A 27,929-nucleotide genomic window follows, 5' to 3' on the forward strand; every position below is an offset into this window, starting at 1 on the left:
GAGGTGGCAGCGAAACGGGAATTCCCCCGACTCTTGTGGAATCGCGTCTCACTTTGATGATGTCAGCAGAGTAAGCTGTTACTCAGAAACTTTGAAAGGGCGCCATTGTTTTCATCTCAATCTCTCTCTCTCTCTCTCTCTCCCCCTGTCTGTCCGTCTCTCTTCTCCTCTCACTCTTTTCTTTGCCCTCTGACTGAAGGTTTTCTTTGAGAGAAAGAGCAGTTTTGGCTCAGGCACCGACTCCCACTTGGAAAAGAAACTCTCCCACCATCCACGTACTTCATGTTATAACTAATTACAGCCCGCCTCCCCTTTTTCTCCACCCGCCATGTAATTCAATTTTTTCCCCCCTGAAATCAGAAGCAGATCGCCCCTGGCAGACCTGTGGGCACAGATAATGCCAGATAGAAATGGTACATTGGTGGATGGGAAGGAAAGATGTGCTGATATAGCTGACAGAGAAATTTACAGATATGGATCAGTTAGTGGTGGAAAGACAGATTAAAGACAGATGAAATGACAGTTTAATGTGCACTGCGATTAGATGAGTGGGGTTACCGGAGCTGATTTGCAATAAGACACAGTGTTGACGCAGTCGGGGTCTGGTTGGCGGCTGTCTGTTTATTTGTGTGGGTGCATGCAAAATTTAGCATCGGCGGCACAGTGTGTGCATCTGTGTGCGCTTTCTTGGTGCCTTTTGCTACAGTTGACGACAGTTAATTGGGCGGGTGGGCTGGGGGCTCAGGGTCATGTTTGAATGCACATATTATAAATGTGGAGGGCCACACACGCTCACACTCTTGCTCTCTCTCTCTGTCTCTCTCTGTCTCTCTCTCTCCGTCTTTCTCCCTCTGGAGGAGGTCACTGGGTTTAATGAGAGGTGGAGTGTGGCAGCGTGTTTTGAAGGCAAGCTGAGTCGCTCTTTAGACAGAGACTCGGTGTGATTATTGAGACCTCAGAGCGCCGTGTTTGCGCATTTGCTTGTGCGCTTGTGTGCCTGCATGTGTGTTTGCACGGCGTACTTGTGCGCGAGTGTATGTGACAGAGAGAGCGAGATTACAGAGACCTCAGGGCACAACCAAGGCACCAGCTTTTATATAAAGTAACCTCTGTTTAGCTGCTGCACTGCGGTGCATGCATGCAATCATGCACACACACACACACACACACACACACACACACACACACAGGCACAGATGCCCTGCCAGGGCAGAACCAGCTTGGAGACGTCGACACAGCGGCCAAAAGAGATTCTTTCATATGAACCTTCAGCCTCCACTTCTCCTCTTTTCACTTCTCTGTATTCTCCTCCTCCTCTGGCCTCCTTTCCTCCTTCCCTCCCTCCCTCCTTCCCTCCCTTCCTCCACCTTTTTTCTGCTTCTACCTTAAAGCAAACCTACAGCAGAACAGAGACTATTGTATTTGTCGGAGTGATGTTAAGTGCTTCTCATTAGCCGCAGCACTGCTAAATGCTACTGGCTGAATTATGTTCTTTTTATTTGGACTGAAAGTTTACATAGAATTTTATTATGTTTAACAAATTCCATATCCTCGGGGCCCAACGAAACCCTTTTTAAAACAGCATGGTGCATATCAAATAATTTATGCTTGCTCTCAAATATAGAAAAGTTTTCAGTTATTTTCATTAGTTCTAACTCTCTGCTGTGTCGTGATGTTTTTAACCTGCTCTCTCTTCCTTCCTGCTGTTCTCTTGCATCTTTACGGTTGTTTCTTTGTGTGTTTCTTTGCATGCAGCGTGTGTGTCTACATGTCTGTGTGCCCTGTTTAAACAGACTGACCTCTCAGTGCTCCGAGGGTCAGCTTCAACTAACCCCCCCTCCACCACCACCACCACACACACACTCTCCTCCCACCACCACCATAACAACCCCCCCCAAAAACTCCCTGTCTATCTCTCACCGGCTCATCATGTTTCTCTCATGTATGCACCCCCCCGCACCCCTCTCCTCTTCTCTCTCTTTCTCTCCCCCCTCCCCCACTAAGACCATTCCCCTGAGCTTTTCCCACACTCACATCAAAGGACAAGACTCTAGAGGGTGTGTTAGAGCACCCTGCTCTGGAATGTGAGTGTGTTAAAGTGTGTGTGTGTGTGTGTGTGTGTGTGTGTGTCTATGTGTGTTTTACAAGGCTGTGTTGGTTTACTGTGTTGTTTGCCCTTTGTTGGACTTTTATGAGGGATGATGAGGGGCAGGGGAGGGGGGGATGAAGGGCAGGAAGCTGTGCCCTGCCAGAGGAGGATGTGACATCATAAGGAAGGCTTGGGTGGCAGCGGGCAGCAGCTATAACCCCCCCACTACCCCCACTACCCCCACCACCGCAGCCCGATCTCTTGTCTGGAGTTGAGATAAGCAGAAGTTGATTAGTCGGTTGATAGCGACCATACTGGAGGTCTCTGGTTCATTTTGCCACAACATCTGTTTTCAGCCATTGAAACAAGTGAAGTGTTTCAAATGCAGCTTAAGAGCCCATGCAGTGAAGCATCTTGGATAAGTGGCAAAACATCCTCTTAACTTAGACATAATACAGATAGATCCGCTGCGATCCGTTCCAAACGTTGTCGTATGTATGGGGAAGCCATTCAGTCCAGAAAAACCTCTTCTACAAAGAGTAAGAAAGTTCTGCCCTGGTTTTTCTGCATCCCAGGAGAAACACATGATGATTAGAGGATCAGAACTGTGACATATAATGCCATTTTCATTTCTCTTGTCTTAAGCGTTTGCGTGTTTGTTTCTCCTCATTGATATGCATGTTTCTGTGTGTGTTTATGCGTCATGCTCCTGTGGAGATTAGAGGGAATCTAGCTTTTTATTGAAATTAAATTGGCTACAAATGTGCATTAATGAAACCAAATACTTTGCGTCTTATCCAATCAGAAAAATAAAAACAAAACATGTTCCTACCGGCTGTTTTCTAGTAACTATTTAGCCCATTTAGAAAAAAACGATCATATTCGGTTATTAAATTAAATTGATAGGGCTATATCTTGCACTTGTGTTATGTAGTCAGTTCTCCAAGCAGCCAGCTGCTCCTTGATGGTTGTACTGGTGCGGTATTGTAGTGACATAATAGGAAGTGTAGTGCGTTGTTGTTGTGCTGCAGTCTGGTTATCCCAGTGTGATGTGCTTTCTGCACCGGCTGTGTGTCATCTGGACAGAGCAAAATGTGAATCATGTCGTGGTCTGTTTGTGTGTGTGTGTGTGTGTGTGTGTGTGTGTTTTTTCTCCACCAGATGTGTTGCTGTTTGTTTGTTCCACTCTTTGTGTCTCCCTGACTGTTACGCACTATCTCTCTGTGGGTGCATCCTAATTCTGGTACCTCCTATCTCCACGCTGACTCAGAAATCCATCAGGCCAGCTGTTGTGAAAGAGTAGCTACACCGGAGGGCTTGAGGTGGAAGTCTTATACTTTCTTTGGAAATTCATTTGAAAATAGATACTGCACTGTTATCATCATGGTTTAAAAAACAAAAACAAAACTCAACTTGTTCTCCTTTTGGTTAAATAGTTGGATGTCCTCTCCATATTGCGTTTTTGCTGTTTAGTAATTGGGGCTGTTATACTCTGACAGCGCAACATCAAGTTACACTAGAGAATGCATTTCCTGAAGGAAATACGGGTGAATGCTGAAAGCTGGAAGCTGAATGAGCTGAATAAATTGTTGAAACAATGCTGAATTAAGTGAAGAAATTGCTGAATCAATCTAATAAAGATGAAACAATATCTGAAGAGTAAAACTAAAACATGTAAGAAGGAGGCTGTATGGAATGGTTGGAAATGACTTGAATTGTTGAAGATTAGTAGAAATTGAAAGGCTGAAGTCTGTTTAAAACTGACTGCTTGGGAACATGTATGTACCACTCACACTGGAATTGTAAAGCAGCAGGCTATTTTCATTTTTTAATATCAATGGCACTAAATTGTTTCTTCAAATTATCAGGCTGTAGAGATTAGAAAAAACATATTAAAATTTTAAGTGGATTTTTAAGTGTAAACAAGTTTATTAAATTTATAAGCCCATCAAATAAAGGGAGTCAAGGAGACATCCTCCATCTCTGCATCTCTCTTTCTCTGCCTTCATCTTCCTCTGTTTGTCTTGAGGTCTCCCTGTGTGTGTTAGTGATGCTAATATCCCTATTCTTTGCTGGTTTCCCTGCATCACGCCGAGGCTCTCTCTTATACCATCCTTTCTGCAGGAGCGTGCACCTTTTACGCTCAGAGGCCTTTGATGGAAATGGAAATAGCTGGTTGAGAGAAATATGGTGGAAAGTCTCGCGGCCTGTGTTTACACCGAGCCAGATGTCTCTAAACAAGCTGGGGGAGAAGACACAAATACCCTTCTTTCAGAAAGGCTTAATTTAGAGTAGTGTGTCGGATGGTCCCGTCGCTGCCTGTAACCAGAGGGGGGGTTGTTTAGGAGCTTTTTCAGACTCTGCTTTGAAATCCGAATCCCACCCGTGTGACAATCACAGTGAAATGAAAATTGCTGTGCAATGGCTGGAAGGTTGGTTGATGCCTGTAGTCCAGCTGACTTGTGTGTGAGTACAAAGGATTTACAGTGTGTTTGTATTGAAATGTACTGTGCAACACACTTCAGGATTGTTTGTAATTACCTCTCTTTTTTTTTTGAAGTAGAACTCTGGCCATCATGCCAAAAAGCGCATGTGCAAAGTCTTTGTGTGCACTGTTGTCTTTCCCACTGTTTGTGTACGTGTAAATGGGTGTAAGTGGACAAATTAAGGAGTGAGCTGTTATTGTTGCAGCAGTTGTTTTTAGCCCCAGGCATAATGACTGCCATTATCAATTTAGTGTGCGTTCGTTGCATATTTATTCAGCGCTTTATACATAATTTGTGTGATTGTAGAGCCTTTTCAGATACGATTAAATTAACCACTACACCACTGATGTCGTATTCAGAGCAGCTTATCACATCACTGTCCTATGACAACAATGTATGTCCATAATGACAACTTCCCATGAGCTAGAGAAACACGGGGCCCGTGGACAGTGAGAAGGCAGCAGGACGGTGATGAACAGGAGATCTACCATGTCAAACTTCTGATGCATCTCAATATTTCATTTTAAGGCGAGACACTACACTGTTTTTTCATGCACTGATCAATTGTGAGATTTTGGGCTATTTTTCTTCCTTAACATGTATTCTTTCAGAAAAGTCAAAATAAATGGTAGAAATCCACATTAAGGTGGTTATTTTACTTCATTTTGTCTCTTTTGTCGGTAGATTTCTCCCAAATTCACCGAAAGTTAGCATGCTACTGTGACATACTGTGCTGTGCTTGTTGTCTGACCTATGTCATGTCAGGTATCATTGTAAAGCTCTCTCTCTCGTGAACAATGATTGTAGGCTCCAAAATGGTCATCTCCTCTGTATCCGCAACCAATCGTAAAAGTACGATTTACATTAACAATCTATGGAATTTGACAGTACAAGTCTTTAAAGGCTGTTTTCTCAAAATGAGTTTTTCCTCCGACTCTGAGCCCGAAATCTCCACCTCAGCAGCACTTAGAGACACCAAACCTTCCAGTTTTATTCCTGTCTGTATTCTGAAGGTTTTTACAGAGGGGATTGTTGATATATCATTCAAAGCCTGATTTATACAACATTTTATTCCTAAAAACACGAGTGATACAAAGAGATATCCAAAATCCCCTCTGTAAAAACTTCTGACTCTAATATGTCAACAAAATAAAACAAGAATTTTGAAAGGGGCTGCTATATCCATTGGTCAGATTTCGGTTCTGGAAATGTATGCAAATTAGCACATATTTCATTAGATATTGCCTCATTTACATATTTAAACACAAAATCTAACAAAAAGAGATAGACTTAGGAAATTTCATGGTAAAATTTTTCACCATATTCGCCTGCAGTGTCACCCCTTAATCTTAATCTTCAACTACTATTAAAGGATTTCACTCTTGCGTCCCTGGTGCACGCTCCTAGCAAGTCAACCCATCATGTTCACCATCCTGTTTTCTGTCAGGCTATAGGAAACCGAAGGAGAACTCGCTTCTGCTGCAACAAGTCTGAAGGCTCAGACAGTCTCCGAAGTCTCCGTCTCATGTTTTGGAGAGAACTTTTTTTTCTCTCCTCTGTGTTTAAAATTGCTTCAAGTTGACGACTGCTGTGCTGAGTCTGTATTTATGGAATATGCTTCATATTGTGCTGGAAAAAAGGGTAATGGAGATGGCTGGAGAGACGCATGGCGGAGAGGGATCATATAATAGAGAAGTAGCCTATACTCTGTGTGTGTCTGTAATGTGTGTTTGCTTGTGTGTGTGTAGTTTTAGCTTTTAGCCTTCTTGCAGAGGCTTTGCATTGAAAATTTCATGCCCTGAAGCCAACTGTAAAACCTGATGTGTTGGTCTTAAGTTTGTGTTGTGTCCCACTGGATTTGGGAAACTGGTCACCATGGGAACGGACTCTCACTCCAGGTGGTGTGTAATGGAATGTGGTCCCTCTGGGCACAGATTGTGTGTCTGAGTGTGAATGTGTGTGTGTTAGTGTGTGGTGTACCTGGCTTTTTCTATTTCCAGTATTTTCCACTCAAATGTTCTTTGTGAGAAACAAAAGGACAGAGAGGTTTGGTTTGGTTCATTTGGCACAAGGTAGTTAAGAACTTGACTTCAGTGTGTGTGTGTGTGTGTTGGTGTGTGTGTGTGTGTGTGTGTGTGTGTGTGTGTGTGTGTCTCAGAGAGAGAGGGAGGCAGAGAGAGACTTGATTGTTGTTGTATGCCCTGCCCTGTGCTCACTTATAAACTCAATGCCCTCACTGAGTAGGACATGAGCAGGCACAAGACGGGAGGAATAAATTGCCTGGAAATAAAATGATAGACTTGAAGGAACTTAAATAAAAAAAAATAAAAAAAAGAGGAGAGAGGCAGCAAAGAAAGAAGAAAGAGGGATAGAGCGAGAGTGAGAGAATCAGACGCTACATGTCTGGTCGTGTCTGCTGCCATGCATTCCGGGCGAGGCCACTTCCTCCGATGCGATGACCCCAGCCACCCCTGCGCTGCTGACTTGGTCTGGCCTGCCAGCTCCAGGGACCGGCCCACTTAGGGCAACAAGGGGGTGGGAAGGAGTTGGGTGGGGAGGAGAGGAGGGGAGGGGAGGGGGTGAAAAGAGTGGGCAAAAAACTCTCACTGGAGAATACTATGTCTGTCTTCGTATGTACGACGGTGTGAAAGTGGATGTGTGTGTGAACAGCAGCTGTGTAGAGGCGAGTGCTTGCAGAATTTTCCAGAGATCGAGACGGAGAGAAAGAAAGAGAGCTTTTCCAGGGATGAAATTCTTGGCTCCCTTGAAGCTCAGGGTACAGCTGGAGCACTTCTCCCTCCCTCCCTCCCTCCTTCCCTCCCTCCTTCCCTCCACCCTCGTTCCCTCCCTCCTCCTTTCCCTCTCTTTACGACCTCTTTCACTTCCTCCCTTGCTTCACTCTGTGTTTCTATCTTGTAGTATTTTTTCTTTCTTTCTTTCTCGGTATCACCCCCATAACTCTAACTGAAGTTTTGATGATTTGCTGGCTGTCTTTGTAAATCTAAATTAAACTTCATCATAACACTCGAGGGCCTTTTTAAAAAATGTTGAATCTTCTCCACATGTTGTTCATGCTGCTTTTCAGATTCGATTCGGTTAGATTGGATAAAGCTTTATGATCACATGTGGCTGTTGTAGCTGCAAGTGCTGATGATGGGATACATCAAAGGAGATGGGTATTTAAAAAGGAATAAAGCGTGAGTCTTCCTGCAAGGCTTCATGGGTTACACATGGGATTGTTTACATCATGTGTGTTTCACAGGGAAGCCCCCTATTTTTTTCTCCTCTTCTTTTGTTCTGATCTGATTGGATGGGCGGAAGTGTGTGTCGGTCAATGGGCGGGCCCAACCTCGGAGGTCGAGGAATGGTCGGAGGCACTGGTAGAGACAGTTCGACCCTAGATGCTTTTCCATATTGCTCTCTTTATTTGCACACACACAAACACAACCTCCATCATCGTATCTTTACTGTTTGGGGCTTGTCTGATCACTCTGCAACCATAACACATGCACACGCACGTGCAGTCATATAAACACATACACACAAACAGTGGAATTCAGAGTCGGGGAGTGGGGGGAAAGTCCCTGCTAATGTAGGACTTCCAGTCTTTATTTCCACTCTTCTCTTCTCTTCTCTTCTCTTCTCTTCTCTTCTCTTCTCTTCTCTTCTCTTCTCTTCTCTTCTCTTCTCTTCTCTTCTCTTCTCTTCTCTTCTCTTCTCTTCTCTTCCTCCCCCTTCCCTTCTCTTCTCTTCCTCCTCCTTCTTCATCTCCCTACGCACACTTTCTCTGCTCTTTCTGGTGGACACAAACTCGGTGCTGTTCAGACTGTGACTCATACGGCAGGAATGCCCCACATTAACATGTGGAGAGAGATAGACGGAGGAAAGCGAAGGGAGGATGGGAGAGGAGAAGAGGGGAGAGGAGCACAGCTGGGTACAAACGTAGCGAGTTGTGCACAGAGGGGAAAAACTGAGTAAAAGTGACTAAAAGCGTTGCTGTTCCTTTAGTGGGTCAAGGTTTGAGAATTAGTTTCATCCTGAGGATTCAAGGGAGTGAGAGAAAGAGAAGAGAGCAAGGGAGGGAAAGCAGGAAATGATTATTAGACTCTGGGTTTGTTTACACACCAACAGCTGTTGCACTTCATTGCTCTCTTTCCCTCTCTCTCCATCTCTCTCTGTTTTTTTCTCACTCTCTCTCTCCCTCTAGACATGTAGAGTTGATTAGGGAATGGATACAATGAGTCATCAGTGTCTGGATTGTGTATATGTGTGCGTGTGTATGTGCATGTGCATGCTTGCACATGCATGTCAGAGGTGCACATGCGTGTGTGCATGAACGTTAAGCATGATAAGTGAAGTATGTCGCTCTGTGCACTGTGTGTTGCATGGTTACCAATCCCAAAACAATTATATCTACAAGCCCAAGAATAGCCTCATGATAATATTGGAAAAGTGCAGTATGGCTCTGTGTGTGTGTGTCTGTGTGCATGTTGTTATGATTTACAGCTGCATTAATGTGTGTGTGTGTGCACGTCCCATTTTGTAGAGTGTTGTTTGTGCGAAGGTGACCGTGATTTCCGACAGTCTAAACTATTCAAATGTCAGTTTGTTCCACGAGTCAAGTGTGTGTGTGTTTGTGCGTCCAAGTCAGCATGACATCTTAGGAGGTTATGCATATATGCTCAGGTGTTAATCTGGGTCGTTCTACTTTATTTGAAAGGTGTTTGCGGTTGAGAAGGTGCATGTGTGTGTGTGTGTTGTTGTGCATGTCGAGATCCTGAGAAAAAAGCGTGGCTGGGCTCGGTGTCCCTCCAGACGTTACGTTGCTCTCCTCTGGAACAGACCCAGCAGCAGCAGCAGCAGCAGCAGCAGCAGAAGTAGGTCGGTCCTGTGGGTGGGGAGCAGCAGAGAGAGATGAGGGCTGGGTGGAGGTATAGGCTGGCACCCACGGCTCCAGGCTGAACATTAAACAGATCTGGGCTTGTACGCTCCAGGGCCGTTTACACTGTGATCACGACTGGATAAGATGGAGATGTAAGCATCAAATTTGAAGAAGTTTACCTCTTTGAAGTGAGGGATTTCTTTTTTTTTTTCCTCAAATAAAATTTAGGGGATTTTGGACATTTAGAGGGAAAAACTCATGAAGGAACATTGGAAAGATAATAGGTCACTTAAAGCAGATATCAGCTTCACGGCCGTTTCGGCTAATGCTGCGTTCAAGGCAGGCTTTTGAAACCGTAAGTTACAGCTTCAAGTCACAACTACGACTTGGTAGCGTTCCAGGTAACCCGTAGCTCGTGTTTTTACCGTCCTGTTGTCTGTGAAAGTTCCCTATAACGGCCACTCGTAACTTCCGACCCGTGAACTCGTACCAGATCGAACTGGTATGACTTCACAGGAAGGAAAAACACAAAGTACGAGTTTCTTTGAACGCACCATGAGTTAGCAGCCCCCGCCCTTGTCAGGCATCAATTGGTCCTCGTGCTACGTCACCACATTCACGCGCATCCCTTGGCTGCACACACAGCCCTTCATGCCGTTCTCTCTCCTCATTGGATAACACTTGTATCCCACAAGGAAAATTTTCTCCTCGGGTTACAGCAGAGCAGAGTGACGGAGAGACTCGTGTTTAGGCTGAAATACTTCATGTAAGTGATTGCTGACGGAAAATAGGACTATTTAGGACTTATATTAACAAAAACATTCCACTGATATCTGCTTTAAGGTCTTAGTTGAAGAATTTTCCATAATTTTATAACCTTGGTGTTGTGTAGTTCACAAAAGATGATCCTGATGTGTCTCAGTTTTTTTTTCTCCATGAAATGTGTGGATCATATTCAATGCACTGCTGCTGTAAGATAACCTGAGGTGATTTCTAAGTTGATCGACTTTTTATGAAGTTCTTTGGAAGTTTCAAAAATACTTAAAGGTAGAGTCTGGAGTTTTGTTCGGTGCAGTTTGTAAACAAAACATTAAAACTGCGCCCCTCCTCTCGGGCTCAACTGTGTAAAGCCTCCTGCCCCCAACAGCAGCAGTTGTCAGGACCGCAAAGGAAAGGAAATATAGTCCGAGAGAAGCGGTTAGCGGCGGATGCTAAGCGCTACCGCTAGCCGAAGTTAGCATCGAGCTAGCTCCCCACAACAGCCCTAATACTTGTTACCAGTCGAGGCTTTAGTTGTCGGTGACGGTCGGGAATCGGTCCGCGGCTCCAGCCAGCGTATTTTTGGGCACAAAACTCCAGACCCAACCTTTAAGGAGTGGTGCAGAGCTGGAGGAACAGGCAGCGTGATGTTGGAGATTGTTTTGAGTATAAATCAAACAATCATTCAATCCATTACACACATGTTTCAAATAGTGGAAAACATTTTGAAGATTTATGAAGTGTTTATACCAAAAAATATTTGTCTGCCATAAATAAACAAAACAAGAATGACACCTGCTGTTTAGGAAATGATTGATAGCACAGGAGATATGATGATAATGTCAGTGGGAAAACACCCGTCAGTTGTCACTTGAATCCGCTGTATGCCAAGATGTGGGCATGTGGAATGACAAGTATATGACATGAGCTACAAGTATGTCCTTTTTATTCTCAGTGGTAATTTTTCTTCATAGAGACAGTGAGGGATGTGAGGAATCAGAAGAAGGTTATAATGGGATTTAATCCACTCGCCAGCCGGGGACAGAGATCACAACCACTGCTACTGCCTCTGGGCAAACAACCAGAGATGGAACTGAAGACTTAAGTGCACAAGTCTGGCAATTCTGTTTGGCAGCGAACCTCCCTGCCATCAGACCCCATACAGGATCTGGCTTGGAGCTGCGATTTTGCACAAACAGGGCTGGAAACTTTTCCTCCATTTTTGTTGTTGTTGCAAAAGGCTCATTATTTTCATTTTTTTGTGATCTATATGGAGGCGACCGAACTTGAAATATGAGCCTATAAGTCAGCGGGCTAGTAAAACACAACCCTGGCTTTACAAGCCTCATAGTCTGGTTTCTTCTTCAGCTCTTTAACACATACTGATGTCAGGAGGCGATGAAGTCATTATGACATTGATAGTTTCATCATCAGGCATAACTTTCTCTTTGTTCTCTTATGGCACTGTTATGCAAGCTGGAGCTGAGGGGCACACTCGTCCAGAGGAATGTGCTTACACATACCTGCGTGTGCACCCACACACACGCACACACATACACATACACATACGCATTACGGTGTATATGCTGTACAGTAAGAGCCAGTGTTCAAACATAGCAACTCCTAATCTTATGATTTACATTCCTCAGAAAGTCAACAGCCGGCTCACATTACAGATTATGACCAACAGATCAGGATCAGTGGTGCGTTTCATTATGTGCATGTGTGCTGGATGAAAGTCCACCCCATCAGCTGTGTGTGCATGTGTGCGTGTGTGTGTGTGTGTGCCAATGTCTGTGTGACTCTGCAGAGTGTCAGTGCCGCTGCTGAGGGCAGGGCAGGTCAGGAAGTCCTGACTTCCTCCTCCATCACTGAACCTCACCCTGCCCACGGGAAAAATGTCCGCCGGGCTTAGAGTCACCGGAGATGTAACCAGAGGGCTCTTTAGAGTGTGTGTTTGTGTGTGCGTGTGTGTGTGCGAGCTGCGTGTGTGTTTGTAGCATCACATGTTTCGCACCACTCCGGGATGAGTATACAGTATACACAGGACTGTGCTATTTTAAAAGTTGTCTGTCTCCCACATTTCCTGCTGCAGCACACTCTCTCCTCTCTATTTTTCACTACATTTCCCATCATGCCCCACATTCTTTTCCCCTCTATCGTTCCATGTCTCCTTTTGTCTCCCACAGCTTCTTGTAGCTATATCCGTAACGTAAACCATCTATGTGGATTTGTTTCATTTTTATAACTTAGATATGACAATAGGTCATGCTCTCTGCAGTGTGTGTCTGTGTGTGTGTGTGTGTGTGTATATTGGCCAGGCAGTAGAGGAAGCTGTCGTGGGAGTGTCTTGCTCTTGGATCTCCGAGGACAGATAACATTACCCTGCTGATGCTTACATAACTTCCAGGCAACGCCACGTCACAACTGACCCAGACACACATACCACGCACAGATGCGTGCACACACACACACACACAAATACACACACACACACACACACACACACACACACACACACACACACACACACGCACGCACCGCAATTCCCATCTAAACGAGACAGCTGCTTCCACGGGGCTCCGATATAGGATATACATAGATTGTGTGTCTTTGTCTGTCTATGTGTGTCTGTGTGTGGTTGTGTGTTGCACTTCAAAAGTTCTTTTTCTCCAAATCTGTCAATCTAGTAACGCTATCTTTTTTTTTTTTTCCTTCAGTGTGTTTTTGGGAAATCCATCTGAGTCTAGTTGTTTTGTATGTAGGTCAGCTCACAAACAGGCTCCTTTGGTCTGACACCAACGCCACACACACATACGCACATGCACACATGCTTTTCCCAAGAGGGTCTGTGTGTTTCCTTTCAATGTGGCGACCACATGTGCGCGGCTGAGATGAGGGGAAGGAGAGAAAGTGTTGTGCTGCTTCAGTCTGATAGTTACTGAGCTTACACATAGAGAATGAGCCTTCGGTGCACACTCTCACTGTCATATAGCTGCGTGATTGATAGCTGCGTGTGTGTTAATGCAGTGTGCATAAGTTGTGTATGCATTATTACAGATATAAGTAATTGGGGCGTGTGTGAGGCCAAGGCTCTTTGTGTGTCTGAGTGTGTGTCTTGTGCTTTGGGGGCCCCCTTCGTCGCAGCTGTCTCTGACAGCTGTATCATGGGAAACATCTGATGAAACGTTGCGTCATCTCCTCTGTTTGTGTATGTATGTACACGCAGCTGGACTCTTCAGGATAGTAGGTTTTAATGCCCATCTTAAAGATTGTGTGTCTATGAGAGAGAGAGATTGGTTTACAGGATGTTTACCATTAACTATAACATACATTTGTGTAGGTTTTAACAAGAAGTAAACTTGTTGGTGAGACATTATGTGTGTATAAGTGTAAAGATGCTCCCCTCTGTCTGCTCTCAAACAAATCTGTGCACATGTCCCAGACTCTCAGATGGACGCACATCTGACCTTTGATTTATTCCAGTGACCTCTGCAACAGGAGTGTTTAGTAGAAACAGATAGCAGCAAAACCTATTACTAAAGTTCAAGGCAGTGAAATTTGAAGGAGCTATTGAACATTGGTAATCTATTACTTCAGAAACATCGATCACTGCTTGTCTCAGCACAAACTGAAATCTTGTCGACTGAACGTGTCGTGGCTTCACATAGGAAACGGTCCAAATCAAATCACCAAAGTGGCAGCAGTTTTCTTTTTTAAACAAGCAAAAACACATTTCAACACTGCAGGGACTAGCATCAGGCCAAAGACTACCCCGTGCCTGTCTGAGTAAACTCTGTGCACTCTGACTTTGCTGTTTTCATATAATACGATACATGATATATGACAACATCAAAAGAAGATTAGAAAGTTATTCATTTGAAAGTCAAAAGAAAAAATGATATTACATTAGTCGCAATAATATGACATACAGCACAGTATTTTGGAAATATTCTGTGCAAACATTTTTAATTGAATGATGTCATTATGATACAATACAGCTACAGATTCATGCTAATATGCACACATACATAACATATACATATACAGGCAGTGTCTACTAGAGCAACAGGTGTCATCCACTTCGTGATCAATAGATCAGGCTTCATGTGATACACGGTCTCTTCGCTGCAGCTACAAACAGCCTCCACATGCCGATGTCCCTCAGTGGCTCAGGTAGTGCTCCAGTGACGTCACTTCACATGCATGAATTCGGCCTCATAATTGACCTCTGACCCCGACCTCCGTGACAGTCGGAAGCGGAAGAAGCAACAGATGGAAGATGAGAAACGGAAGGAGGAGGAGGAGGAGGAGGAGAGAGGAGGAGGGGAGTGCAGCCGGTCGGTGGGGTTTCGCTCTGTTGTCTGGGATTCCTGCAGGATTAGGCAGAGGAAGTCGTGACTCTATTTGCGGTGCTTAAAGGGCAAAGCGGAGAGGAAAGACCAGAGAGTGAGTGACGTTACCACCAAGTGTGGATGGAGCACCGCGCTGCTGACTGACTTATATGTGCACGTGCACACCGACACACACACACACACGCGGACACAATTACAACCACTCAAACACACATGTACAACTGCTTGATTATCCTGAGCCTCTTTCTAAATGGCCGTCAGTCTGATGCTGTATGACTTACAGCAGTGTGTGAGTGTGAAGGGTTCCAGGACAAAGAGTGTCTTGTATTTTGGGGAGGGGTTGAGGGTTGAGGGGGTGAGGGAGGGGGGTAGCTGGGCCTGTTGGGTCCAGTCCTGGGGGCCAGGGATGGGAATGTTCACTTTGTGTGTGTGTGTGTGTGTGTGTGTGTGTGTGTGTGTGTGTGTGTGTGTGTGTGTGTGTGTGTGTGTGTGTGTGTGTGTGTGTGTGAGCAAAGGAATGCTGCTGTTTGCTGAGTGAAGAGCACAGAGGCAGCAGAGACTGTCCAAACACACGTCTGTTTGCCAAGAGTGTGTGTGTGTGTGTGTGTGTGTGAGAGGGGGCAACTGAGATACAGAGAGAGAGAGAGAGAGAGAGAGAGCGTCTATTTGAGACTTTGTGTGAGCAAGAGGGAAAGTGTGCTATGAGCAGTGATGGAAAGAGATTTAGAGGAGTTCTCTCTGTGTGTGTGTGTCTATGTATGTGTTTGTGTGTGTGTGTGTGTGCGTGTGTGTGTTCTCCTCATGCTGTGACCTTCTACTCAATGAGGACTTTCATATCCCTCCTAGTCTCCATGGTAGGGGAGCAGACAGGACTGAGAGAGGTCTGTCTCTTCATACCTGTGACTTACTCGGTACACACACAAGCACAACACTGTAGACTTTGCTCAGGTTGTGTGTTTATGTGTGTATGCGGCGGTTGCGTGTGTGTGTGTTTACTGTACTCTACCTGTCTGGCTGATGAGAGGTCAGTGAAGGGAGATGGATGCGAGGGATGAAGGGGATGATTATGCGAGGAGGGTCATCGAGAGTGGAAGAGAATGATTTGGGGTAGAGCTGCAACAATTAATCGATTAATCGAACAATAATCGATTATTAAATGAATCGTCAACTATTTTGATAATTGAGTAATGGTTTTTTAAGAAAAAAAGTCCAAATTCTCTGATTTCAGCTTCTTAAATGTGAATATTTCTGGTTTCTTTGTTCCTTTATAACAATAAACTGAATACCTCTTTGATTTGTGGACAAAACAAGACATTTGACGACGTCATCTTGTGCTTTGGGAACCAACTGATTGACATTTTTCAACAACTAATCGATTAATTGTTTAAATAATCAACAGATTAATCGATAGTGAAAATAATCGTTAGTTGTAGCCCTAATTTGGGAAACAGGGAAAGGATGAAGCAAGGATGGCAGGAAGGAAGGGAGGGATGAGGTGAGTAATATGTGAAATGAAAGGAGGGAGTGAAGGATGTGAGTAATAGGTGAAAAGAGGGAGGGAGGGAGGGAGGAATTCCTGGAGATGGGGATGGAAGGATGGAGAAAGCAGGATGAAGTGAGTAACAGCAGGAGAGACATAAGGATGGGTGGACAGAGAGAGAGAGAGAGGAAGAGATGAAAGCAGGTGTTTAAGGGTCAGTTCACCTAAATTACAGAAAGAGAGAGAGAGAAAAGCATATTCTATACATCACTGGATGTTTTATAATTTGGGTGAAGTGACCCTTTAAAGGAGGAACCCAGGTTTAAGGATCTGACTGGTGTCTATGTGCATGGACAGAAATGATTAGTGCTCCTTCATTCTTCCATGTGTGTTCGGAGGTAGTGAGGGCCTCCGTGTGTGTGTGTGTGTGTGTGTGTGTGTGTGTGTGTGTGTGTGTGTGTGTGTGTGTGTACACAGCATGATTTATTCTGAGGCCAGGTCTGCCTCCAGCTGTCCCAACGGGGTCCCAATGACTTTACCAGCCGCAGACCTCCATCACACAGAGACGGAGGAAGAGAGAGGGGGAGAGAGTGGGATGGTGGTGGTGGCGGTGGTGGAGAGTTTTAGTGTGGGTGGGGGGAGTGTGGGTGGGTGGGAGTGGGGGAGTGGGGGCTGCGGACAGTGGAAAAGTCAACATCATTATCAATCTGCTAATTCTATTAGATTTTCCTGCTTCTCCTTAAGGGCAGAGGTTTTTCTTTTCTTTTCTTTTCTTTTCTTTTGTGCCCCCGTGTACGTGCGTCTATCGTGATGCTTGTTGAGCGTAGACATCATCACCTCCTGCTGCTTCCAGTCCGCCGAACAGATATTGGAGGAAAAGACTGGCTTACATTGAGATTTTTTTCGGGGTCGCGCAGGTGGGTTTGTACGGGAACAACGTCTCCTTTTGAAAGCAGCTGGTTTATTTCATTAGAGCGTCCGTCCATACAGCAGGACGCTTGTGGAAGAAGTATCTAAGGATAAAGCAACACTCAGATAATATCCCCATGATATATAATAAGCTCAGCCTCCAGCCTTACACGATTAATTAACCTTTCGCTGACCCACAGGAAAAAACAGCCACTGTAAAATCCACAGCCACACATCTGTGTTGCCCATCTCTTCCCTGCATGTGTTCTGTTGATTGACATTACATAAATAAAGATTTACCTGGTTGAATAAATAAACAAACCATTAACTGGTCTCTCCTCTTCTCTCCTTTTCTTTTTAGGTCCTGCTGAGGTTCCCATGATGTCCCCGAATGGGTCAATCCCCCCCATCCACGTCCCCCCGGGATACATCTCACAGGTTGGTTTGTGTGTTTTTCTTGAGTCTGATGCTCTCTAGACTGTTCTTGTTGTTTTTTCATCATGTATTCGTGTTGTGTGGGAGTCGCACACAGAGGGAGACCAACACGAGCGAGCGTGCGACTGCATTTAATTAGTGAATGAATTAGCCAGTTTTCTAGGCAAAAAAGAGTTTCTTAATCCGACATGTGATGTAGTATTGACTCTTAAAATCACATTTTTCTTATTAAAAAGCATGAAATATGTGTCGTGATTTACTGCCTTCTCAGGGGACAAAAATGTATTCAGTCTTTTATTTAATTGGCTGCACACTGATGCTTGTTTCTGGAAAATTCCTGAAATTGAATGAAGGAAAATGGAATCAAAATGATGTGTTTACAGCCAAAAAAAAAAAAAAAGCTGCAAAGATGAAACAAATCTTAGAGGGAGATGACTGATGGAGTCTGAGGTGCTAGAGCAGAACAGTGTTTATGTCTGTTGAAGAACTATCATAAGTGGGTCAAGTGGTCATTATTAAAGAATGGTGAGCATTAATATGATGGAAGGCCGGCTATTTGTGGGGCGCTCGCCTCCATCAAACCACACAGAGAGCGATGCACCAGGCATTAGACTGATTCTAACCATTGTCGTCTATAGAAAGTCAAGTGTCCAAGGCAGCCTCCTCTGCCAACAGAGACTGAGCAGGAATGTGCTGAATTGTGGGAGTTGGGAGGTTTTTGTTTCTCAGACTTTCTCATACATATCAGTGAGTGTCCTCACAAGGACATAATGACAACAACAAATCCCTAAAAGTCAATCTTTTTAAAAAAAAATTTATACATACACTGCAAAAACTCAAAATCTTTCCAAGGATATTTGTCTTATTTCTTGTCAAAATGTCTTATTTCTAGTCAAAACTAATCTCTTTCCACATAAAATAAGACTCATCACCTAAAAATTAACCTGTTTTTAGATAATTTTCACTTAAAATAAGTAGAAAAATCTGCCAGTGAAAGCAAGTCTTTTGTGCTTGTAATAAGAAAGAAAAACTTTTTCTACTTATTTTAAGTGAAAATATGCTTGAAAGAAGTAAAACGTGTCTAAAAACAAGCTAATTTTTATGTGACGATTCTTATTTTGAGAATAATTTGATTTCTTTTGACTAGAAATAACATTTTGACTAGAAATAAGACAAATATTCTTGGTAAGATTTTGAGTTTTTGCAGTGTAATTTTTGTTTTTGGTTTAACATTATGAGTTGGTTAAAGTTTAGGTTTGACATGTCAGTGGTGTGTGTGTGCCCGTGTGTGCCCGTGTTTGCCCGTGTGTGCGTGGGTGGCTGGTGGTGAGTGAATCAACACAAGTAAATGAACTGTCCTCACAAGTGTAGGGTTACGGATACATCTGTGGTGTGTGTGTGCATGCAGTGGTGGGATTGTGCTCCGGTGCCAATGGAAGTCAGGTCATTGGCTCGCCGTAGGTGTGTGTTTGTGTTTGTGTGTGCGTGCGTGTGTGTGTGTGTGTATTAATTGGAACTGGGCCAAGTGTGAGCGGGAAGCACTGTCATTCTTACATAAACAAGCCTGTTTGGGGAGACAGGCACTGGGTGGGCAGGGGTTTTTGGGGGGTGAGGGCCGAGAGTTGATGGAGAGAGTTCTGCACTGACAGATGGGTTTTGCATGTGTGTGTCTGTGCGTGCGTGTGTGTTTGTTTGTTTTCCTCATTGGTTTGTGCTGGTTAGCTTCATTTCATTTCATTTTGATTTATTCCATTCATGGTATACTACACATGGTTGCACATTTTTACATAAATGTACACATAGTCACCATAAATGAAAAGGAGCAGGATGAAGAAAAACGTATAGTACCTGCCCCTCTCTGTTATAATTGCATTGGCTTATCAACACCAATATTATACTCTATTTCAAAAAATTAAAGATGATGAAACATATAAGAATAACAAAAAAACAAACAAGCAAAATAGCATTTTGACATTTTCTTTAACTGAGATATACTTATACAACTGTTCAGTTCCTTGCTTTGTGAATGCCATAGTTTTACACCTGCAACAGAAATACACATTTGTTTTAAGCTTAGCCTTGCAAATGTATGTTTAAAATCAAGCTTCAGTCTGTTATCCTCTTCCTCCAGCTTGAACAAGTTCTGTAAATGATCTGTTCTTTGCTTTATACATTATTTTAAAGGTCTGAAGATCTATTAGATCGACCATTTCAATAAACCTGCAGAAATTAAAAAAAATCTATTTGAGGGTTCTCTGTTGCCTCCCTTATGAATAACTCTTACTGCTCTTTTTTGTAGCAGAAACAGATTGTGATCGTGACTGTGTGTGTGTGGGGGTGTGTGTGCATGTTTGTATCCCCCTTGAAGTTTGTACTATCTGGAATAAATGTGTGTGTCATGTGTGTGTATGTGTGTGTTTGTGCGTCTGCTTGCCAGTAAGTGTTGTGTGGGTTTGTAGGTCGGGTCCACATGTACTCATGCAGAAGGGACTTTGCCCCTGTTTCCTGTAAACACTCTGTTTTTCCCTGCTGCAGCAGACAAGTGGGATGAGGGGCAGATAGGGGGGCTCCTCTTCCTCCTCCTCCTCCTCCTCTTCCTCCTCTCTTCTCCTCCTCTTCTCCCCCTCTCTTAGTTTTTCTCACTCGGATTAGTTTTGTAGCCCTCTTCCTCCCCTCCTGACCCCCTTCAATACTCTTGCTTCTTTCTCTCTGTCGTATTCTGGCACCGAATCTGTTCTGCTTCCCAGTAAGAGTGGGGGGTTTTGGGGGTAGTGTTATTTGGTGTGTGTGTGTGTTTTGTTGTTGTTGTTAGGGACCAGCAGATGACTTCCCCTCTCTGCAGGGAGTGTGTGTTTGCTCTCTGCTTGGAATGCAGGCCTGTGAAAGTGTCTGAATAGTTGGGATGTGTGTGTGTGTTAGTGTGTGTGTGTGTGTGTGTGTCCCAGTTCAGGAATGTGAAAGTGAATACATGTATGGGGACGTATGTTAATTTGGACCAGGTCTTTGAAACTGGTTGTTATTGAAATCTGCAGTCCATCTGATGACAACATTGCAACGCTTGTTTTCACAGCTTTAAGGGACAAAGCATCCTGTCAGCACAATGTCGCACTTGTTCAATCAAATGCGAGATGAATTTCTTTATTAAATATCCCCCCATTTGACAGACGGGGCACCTGCTCTTACAGAACAACACACAGTTTAAAGGGATAGTTCAACATTTTGGCAAATTGGCCCATTGCCATAATCGCTATAGTCATAGCAGTAGGTTTGTTACCTTTAATTGTCGGTGCAAGCTATTTTTAGAACGGCGGAGCAGAGCGGCGAGCTGCTCAGAGCTACGCTACGGAGGCTCAAGGGATTTATTGGTTTCCCTCATCAAACTCATCAAATACACAATCCAACAACTCCAAAACGCTCTGGTGGACAAGTTGTGACCTGCACATTCACCACTCTATGAGATAATAATGGAACGTTACGAGACAGAGTTGTTTTCGAGGTAAATGCAGAGACTGCTTGCTGAAAAACTGTCCCTGAAGGCAACACGCATCAGCGGTTTTGCATGAATTTACCTCTAAAACAACTCTGTCTGGTAAAGTTCCGTTATTATCTAATAGCATGGTGAATGTGCAGGTCACAACTTGTCCACCAGAGCGTTTTGGAGTTGTTGGATTGTGTATTTGATGAGTTTGATGAGGGAAACCAAGAAATCCCATTAGCCTCCGTAGCGTTGCTCTGAGCAGCTGGCGGCTCTGCTCCGCCGTTCTAAAAATAGCTTGCACCGACAATTAAAGCTAACAAACCTACTGTTATGACTATAGGGATTATGGCAATGGGCCAATTTGCCGAAATGTTGAACTATACCTTTAATACTCTAGACTATTGTGTCCAAAGCAGATCTCTAAAATGTCCCTAAGAATAAAACGACTGTAGAAATTTAACAAAACAGTTTGACATTATTACAGTTGATGGCACTAGAGAGAAAATTAAGAAATGTATTTCTCATGATGTCAAACTGTTCTTTTGAAAAGCAATTAAATTCCTTTGAGCTTAAACCACATGTCGAGAACTACAAACCTCACATGAATTGTGGGTATTTTCCATCTGGAGCTGCTATCAGTGAAATGCCAGGAATACAGTACACATATTTAGTTGAATTCCTCTCACCCACTGTCTTTATTTGTCTCTCCACAGGTGCTGGAGGATACCACAGGGGTCCGCCGGGTGGTGGTCACCCCCCAGTCTCCAGAGTGCTACCCTCCCTCTTACTCTCCAGCCCTGTCCCCCACACACCACCTGCCCCCCTACTTGACTCACCCTCACTTCATCCCCAACTCTCACTCTTTCTACCCCCCTGTGAGCCCAGGAGAGCTGCCCCCACACCAGTACTACCAGCACCACCTCCCCCCGATGTACGGCGACCCAGGTACTGACACGCTGGCTGCTGCCAAAGAAACAGGAATTAAAAGTTCAATTGTTAATCCAATTAAAAATATGCTTTGCTGAGATTTTTTTTTTAGTCTGACATTAATCCTTTCCTCTCCTCTCCTTTCTAGAAATCATCCCAGTTTATGGGATGTCTAACTACATAGGCAGAGAGGAGACGTATAGTAAGCCACAGCCCAAAAAGATAAAAGAACAGAGACAACTAGAGCGACAGAACCGACTCAACTCCCCTCCCTCCACTCTCTATAAGGGCAGCCTGGGGCCAGCGCACAACGGATACAGGTGACCACTCTGCTTCTGTGTCCCTCCGATATGACTTATTTCATTTTGAAGATGTTTTTTGTGCATTTTATAGCTTTTAAAGGATATACCAGTGTAGAAAGTCGAACCGGCGATGCCTACATGGGTGCAATCCTGCAATTTTTTCTGTTTTTGTCCACATGATCACATCACAACACTGTAAAAAAAATAGTCCAGCTAGAAAAAATAACCGCAAACCCTCATTAATTTGCGATATTCATTAAAAGTCAGCTTTCTTAAAGCAATAGTTCACCAAAACATGAAATTCAGTCATTGTTGACTCACCCTCATGCTGATGAAAACTCCGGAGTAGTTTTTTATTCCTCAAAGTGCATCTGGCGTCGGGTGCTATTACTCTCATATAAAGTTATGAACGCCCCGCCCGGGTCTCCAGATGCACTTCGAGGAATAAAAAAACTACTAGTATTCATCAGCATGTCGGTGAGTCAACAATGACTGAATTTCATTTTTTGGTGAACTATTCCTTTAAGTTCTAAAAAAAATTGTTTTTTTTTACAAGTTAGGACTAATAACACTGAAACTAAATCTGAGAGAGGTTTGTGTGCCAGTAGCAAATTTGCAATAAAATGCATTAATTTTAACTTTGACATTTTTTTCCGTTAGTAACAATAAGTCCTGTTGTGATTTTAATTTGCGATGCAGCAACAAATCACACGCCCCACTGCTCGGGTCGGTGGGGTCAGGGGGAGGCGTCGGCAGTCCGGGAGGGAAGAAGCCAGAGAGACGACTCCGCAGCAGTCCACGGAACAGCGAACCAGAGACACACACACAAGGTGGGAGTCGCACAACAAACACTAGAAAACTGGAAAAAAGGGAGACCAACACACACACACACACGCTGACACTGATCCACAGCGGGAGTTTTCTGTTTGTCTCTCTAGAAAGCAGCAGACGTTGATTTGGTTGTGTTTTTTGAGTTTTAGTATGAAACACCTCCGGTCAGCAAGTCACACCAAAAACAAAACCTGCATGGGACACACACATATACACACACACAGAGGGATAAATGCGTAAAAGACAAATCAAAGAAGCAGACTACCATTTGCTTTTTTCTATTTTCACTTTTGAAAGTTAAAATGCCCCCTAAAGCCGAGAGAAAACCTCTTTTTATTTCCCAAATAGTGGATACGTGAACACACGACACAAACAGCTCATATCTCTCCGTGGAAGAATAACTTCTACCCTCGCTGACCTCCCTCTCTCTGTCTCTGTGTGACTTGCTTTGTCCTCTTCAATCTCATTGCCCACCACCACCCCCTCCCCTGCAGGTACAACACACCTTTCGTTTTTCTCTTTCAGTAACTCAGTCTTTTTTTCTTTTTTTTCTCACAAAGACTTAGTCAGGGGGAAAAAAATGAATGAATGGATGAATGCAACCTCACTGAGATGAAGGGATCCATGGGGGAGGGAGGGGAGGGAGGGGAGGGGAGGGAGGGATTGAGGTGGGAAGGTGGGGAAGGGTGGCGAGGGGGTTAGAAGGGTTGTCTGGGTAACCACATAGCTGAACCCGTCCCTGAGCGCTATCGTTTTACCCCTCGCTACAATACTGGCCTTGTTGGTGAAGGCTGAGCCACGGAGGGGGGGGAAGGAGGGAAGGAGGGAGGAGGGAGGAGGGGGAGGTGGGTTGAGAGAGAGGGAGAGAAGGAGGAGGGGGTGGGGGGGTCACATACCTGTAGAGTCCTGCTTGAGATGAAGGAAACCTTTGAGCTCTAAGATTTTTAGACACTGCAACTCCGCTTTATCACACACAGGGAAAAAAAGAAAGTGCACAAGAAAAAGTGCAAATAGTGCGCACACATGCACACTTGTGGGTCTGTTCCTCTTTAATGACATGTCTCTTGACACGCGTCAGATGTTCGTGTGAGTTATTAAAAAAAAAAAAAAAAAAAGTATCCAATCCATGCACGTGCTCACATAACACAGCGGGCTATCTGTAGAGGTGATGACAGAGGAAACATAGAGGGACACATAAATTCATCTAATCCATCATTGTAGCTGTCAAGCTCCTTTCTTTAATTTACTGTCCTCATAAAACTTTACTTTAGTCCCCCGCAGCATGGTGTCACATCAGAGAAATATTACATCTGGGCCAGGTGTGTGTGTGTGTGTTTCATAGTTATCTAAAACTAGTGTGAAGCAGAACAATTAATTCTGACATATAAAAAGATAAATGAACATTTGGGAACATAACCATGTTGTTATGGAGCTCCACCTTTGTGTTGACAGACCTGTGTTGCATATTGGGTTTTTTTGCCTTTTTTTTTCTTCTTCTTTTTCTTTTTTTCTTTTGGATTGCAAAACTTCTCAAGGTCCATAAACATGCGTGGGAGTAAAGTTTGGATGACCTGGATGAAAAAACACCAAGAGAGGTTTTTGTTTAATCAGTTGCATCACCTCAAATTTTTTACACCTGCCTCTCGTGGTCTCTACAGCCATTAAAGGACTTTACGATCTATTCACTTATATTTTAATGTGTCTTTGTCACTTCTTCCATGTTGGTAGGCTTGCTATTACTTGAATTGTGTCAATGCTGTTTCTTCACAGCATTGAAGGAAGTGTGTTGTAGAAATTCAAGCAGCAATAGACAAACAAAAATGTTGTGGTTACTCTGCATAAAAGTTTTCATTTTCATCATATGACATTGTAATTTGGACAAAATAAGCAGTCTGATGATGTTATTGAGATTAAGTGTGATATTGCTTTTTTATTGCGTTGTTGCTGTTGCAGCAGAATTCCTCTCACACCAGTGGAGCAGTTATTGCATTGGCGTTAAAGCGGAGACATTTGCACAGTTTTTCAGGAGGATTTTTAATAACTTGCAACTGCAAGCTGCGTGACTAGATATCACTGAAAGCTTTGCGTGAACTGAGTCTTAAAAAAATACCTCATTGATGATTTTGATGCACAAGAAATGCATTTAGACTTGCACACATACTGTATACTGCAGTGTACTGTATCTGCAAATGCAAAACACATACACGTACAGAAGAGGCAGTGTTTGACTGCGCTGCATGGGGGAGGGGGGGCTGCACAGCTTCTTACAGTATACTGTACACACACATGGACACACACACACACACACACACACACCAGACTGCCACATGACAGAGAATCATCTTAGAGGAGCGCCAATGGAGGATAAGTGGAGCAAGGTCGACGGCGCAGCTTGTGAGTTTCACAGTTTCATGTTGCACATAGTTTTGTACCCGAACAACAAAAACACACATGACAGACAGGAACATGTCAGCATGTTGTCCGGTGTCCGTTCTGGTCTGCTAGGGTCTCAGTACTGGGGTGGAGATCAGGCTGAGTCAGCTAGATGTACCACACAACACACACATGTACAAACACACACACACGCACACACACACACACACACACACACACACACACACAGAAAGAAACACACTCATGCACAAACACCCCGTGACTGGGCTTCCTGTAAAACAATCAGAGCATGAGGGTCCAGAGGATTGGCGGGAGGCATAGGGGGGGGCAAGCAGAGAGAGTAGAGAGGAATGCAGGGTTTGAAGGACAGATGAGAGTGGAGGCAGACGGATAGAGGGTTTGTAAAGAAGAAGAAGAAGAAGAAGAAGGAGAAGAGAAAAAAAGGAAAAGAAGCAGAACTCCTACATCACAGGGAACAGAGAGATGGAAAGACGGAGAGACAGCGATTTTAAGAGCAGAGTACAAACATTCCGACAAAGTTGCTGCTTGGCCCGGTGCATCCAAGTATGGTCCAACCCAGAATACCACACACACACACACACACACACACACAGCACCGCCTACGCTTTGCCCTTGATGCCCTTGGTCTTGTTTGTGTGTGTGTGTGTGTAAGTCTGTGTGTGTGTGTGTGTAAGTGTGTGGGTGTGTGTGGCTACTGCCCCAGTGCCAGTAAGGCAGCAGGCTGACTTGGCGAGCGCAGTGACCATTCCCTAGTAAAGCCAGCTCTACAGGCCTTTTTCCTCAGAACTGAGCTGTTTTGCTGAGCAGAAACAGATGTGGGCCCCGTCCCCTCTGTTCCTCCATGTTGGCTCTGCATCATCACCACCGCAGATCCTGTCTCTCACTCAGGGAAACTGGGATTTCAGCAGAAACAGATGGACCAGCACCCCTTCAGCCTCCCTCCATCTTTGCTTCTACGTCACCGCCAACTAGTGCTGTGAATTCAGGAGAAACCAGATGTGAGCAGTGGCTGCTCTGTCCACCATTTTGGCTCTTTTGGATGAGATATGAGGAAAATAACAAGGGTCATAGATATTACAGTGGTCGGCCGTTGTGGAAACGCATCCATCTATTATCCAGATATGAAAATTGTGTATGAGTAGTTTTCCTTTCTTTATCCACTCGGGAGTTTTCTTACAGTTCATTTTCAGTTGCATGATTGTCTTAGCAACAAAATTAAAGGAAAACATATCAGGTATCCTCAGTGTTGACACAATGAATCTACACCAAAGAAGTTACAAAATATTTTTGCCTCATTGCCAAAGAGAATGATGTTTTAAAACAAGGAAACCCCTGTTGGAATTTAATGTCTCTCACTTATTGGCACATTATTTGCTTGAGAGCTGGTGAAACTTTTGGATCATATTTAAAATCTTTTTTTTTTTTTTCTTTTTACTTATCCAAGAATTCAGATTTATCCTCCTGGGTCCACTGTGTTATAAAAGTGCCAGCAACAATCCCATCATCAGGATTTGATTAACCACAGAGACAGAAACGGAGAAGTTGCTCAGTTTTCTTTTATTCTACCTTACTTAAATATAGCTCTAATAAAGCAACCGCTGTAGCCACAGTTGATGATTTCAGGATCATTTTGCATGCTACACCAAAAGTCAATATCAGAATTGTTCTTGGTTGATCAGGTGACCACAGTGGTGCAGTCCTTCCCCGCTCAACTGAGATGGCTAACCCACACCAGGTCCTTTCATAGACTGTAGTAAAGGTCGTCTGTGACTTTATCCTTCCAAGACTCGATTATTACAACCCACTCTCCTCTGGTATCAGTAGACATAACATCCAAAGACGGCAGCTGATTCAAAACATTACTGCCAGGCTGTTGACATATCCCAAGTGAAGCGGCCACACTACATCAATCGTTACTTGCCACCCCTCACTGGCTGCATGTGAGTTTTGGAATTGATTTTACGATTTACTGTGGTCTGGCTGCTCGAGATGCTCTGGCAGGACCCAACTAATGGCTGCTAATTCCTGAATTGTTACCAAAGGTAATGAAGGATTTGCTGTCGCCTGTGGAAATCCTGTTCAAACTCACTGCTCTCCTTTGAGTTTCTTCTCAGAACTCTTAAATTTCATTGTATGGCTTTTTTTTCTAACTGATAATAGTAATTGTAATTATTTAATTGTCTTATTTTAAGGTCGGGGTTCCTACTTTTTTTGCTTACTAGCCTACTGTACCTGTGCTTACTGTGATGCAATATTGTAACCATAACTTTAACTAACTAATGGTAATGGTTTGATTGTTTCAAATCACATGTAAGCTATTTAGAACAACTTTCTTTCAGACTAATCGTCAATTCAGTCCTTAATAAAACATTAAATGCCTCACTTTGCAATAAGCTATTGATAATCAGCCAGGTTAATGTGATGTCAGCAGGTTTATCACCAAACTAACTAAAACAGATTATAAAAATGTTAATAAGTTGCAACTAAAAGGATAGTAGTCTAGGTGTCCTGCAGAATAATCAACATTACATAATCCAATAACTGATCTATAAAGTAAAGTAACATTAGTTACTGCTTATGA

The 27,929-nt window shown here is 43.8% G+C and overlaps 1 protein-coding gene across 3 annotated transcripts in view; it reads left to right on the forward strand.

The window, feature by feature from the left end:
* The window catches only part of fndc3ba (fibronectin type III domain containing 3Ba), a 102,061-nt gene that overhangs the window by 29,115 nt on the left and 45,017 nt on the right, over positions 1–27,929 (forward strand). For all 3 annotated transcript variants that reach the window (XM_083998165.1, XM_083998166.1, XM_083998167.1), the window contains exons 4-7: positions 17,322–17,398; positions 21,587–21,818; positions 21,949–22,120; positions 22,802–22,932. In XM_083998165.1, the coding sequence (XP_083854291.1) occupies positions 17,322–17,398; positions 21,587–21,818; positions 21,949–22,120; positions 22,802–22,932 (612 nt within the window). The remainder of the gene's footprint in view (positions 1–17,321; positions 17,399–21,586; positions 21,819–21,948; positions 22,121–22,801; positions 22,933–27,929) is intronic.

This window comes from Trachurus trachurus, assembly GCF_905171665.1.
Source record: "Trachurus trachurus genome assembly, chromosome: 22".
NCBI lineage: Eukaryota > Metazoa > Chordata > Actinopteri > Carangiformes > Carangidae > Trachurus > Trachurus trachurus.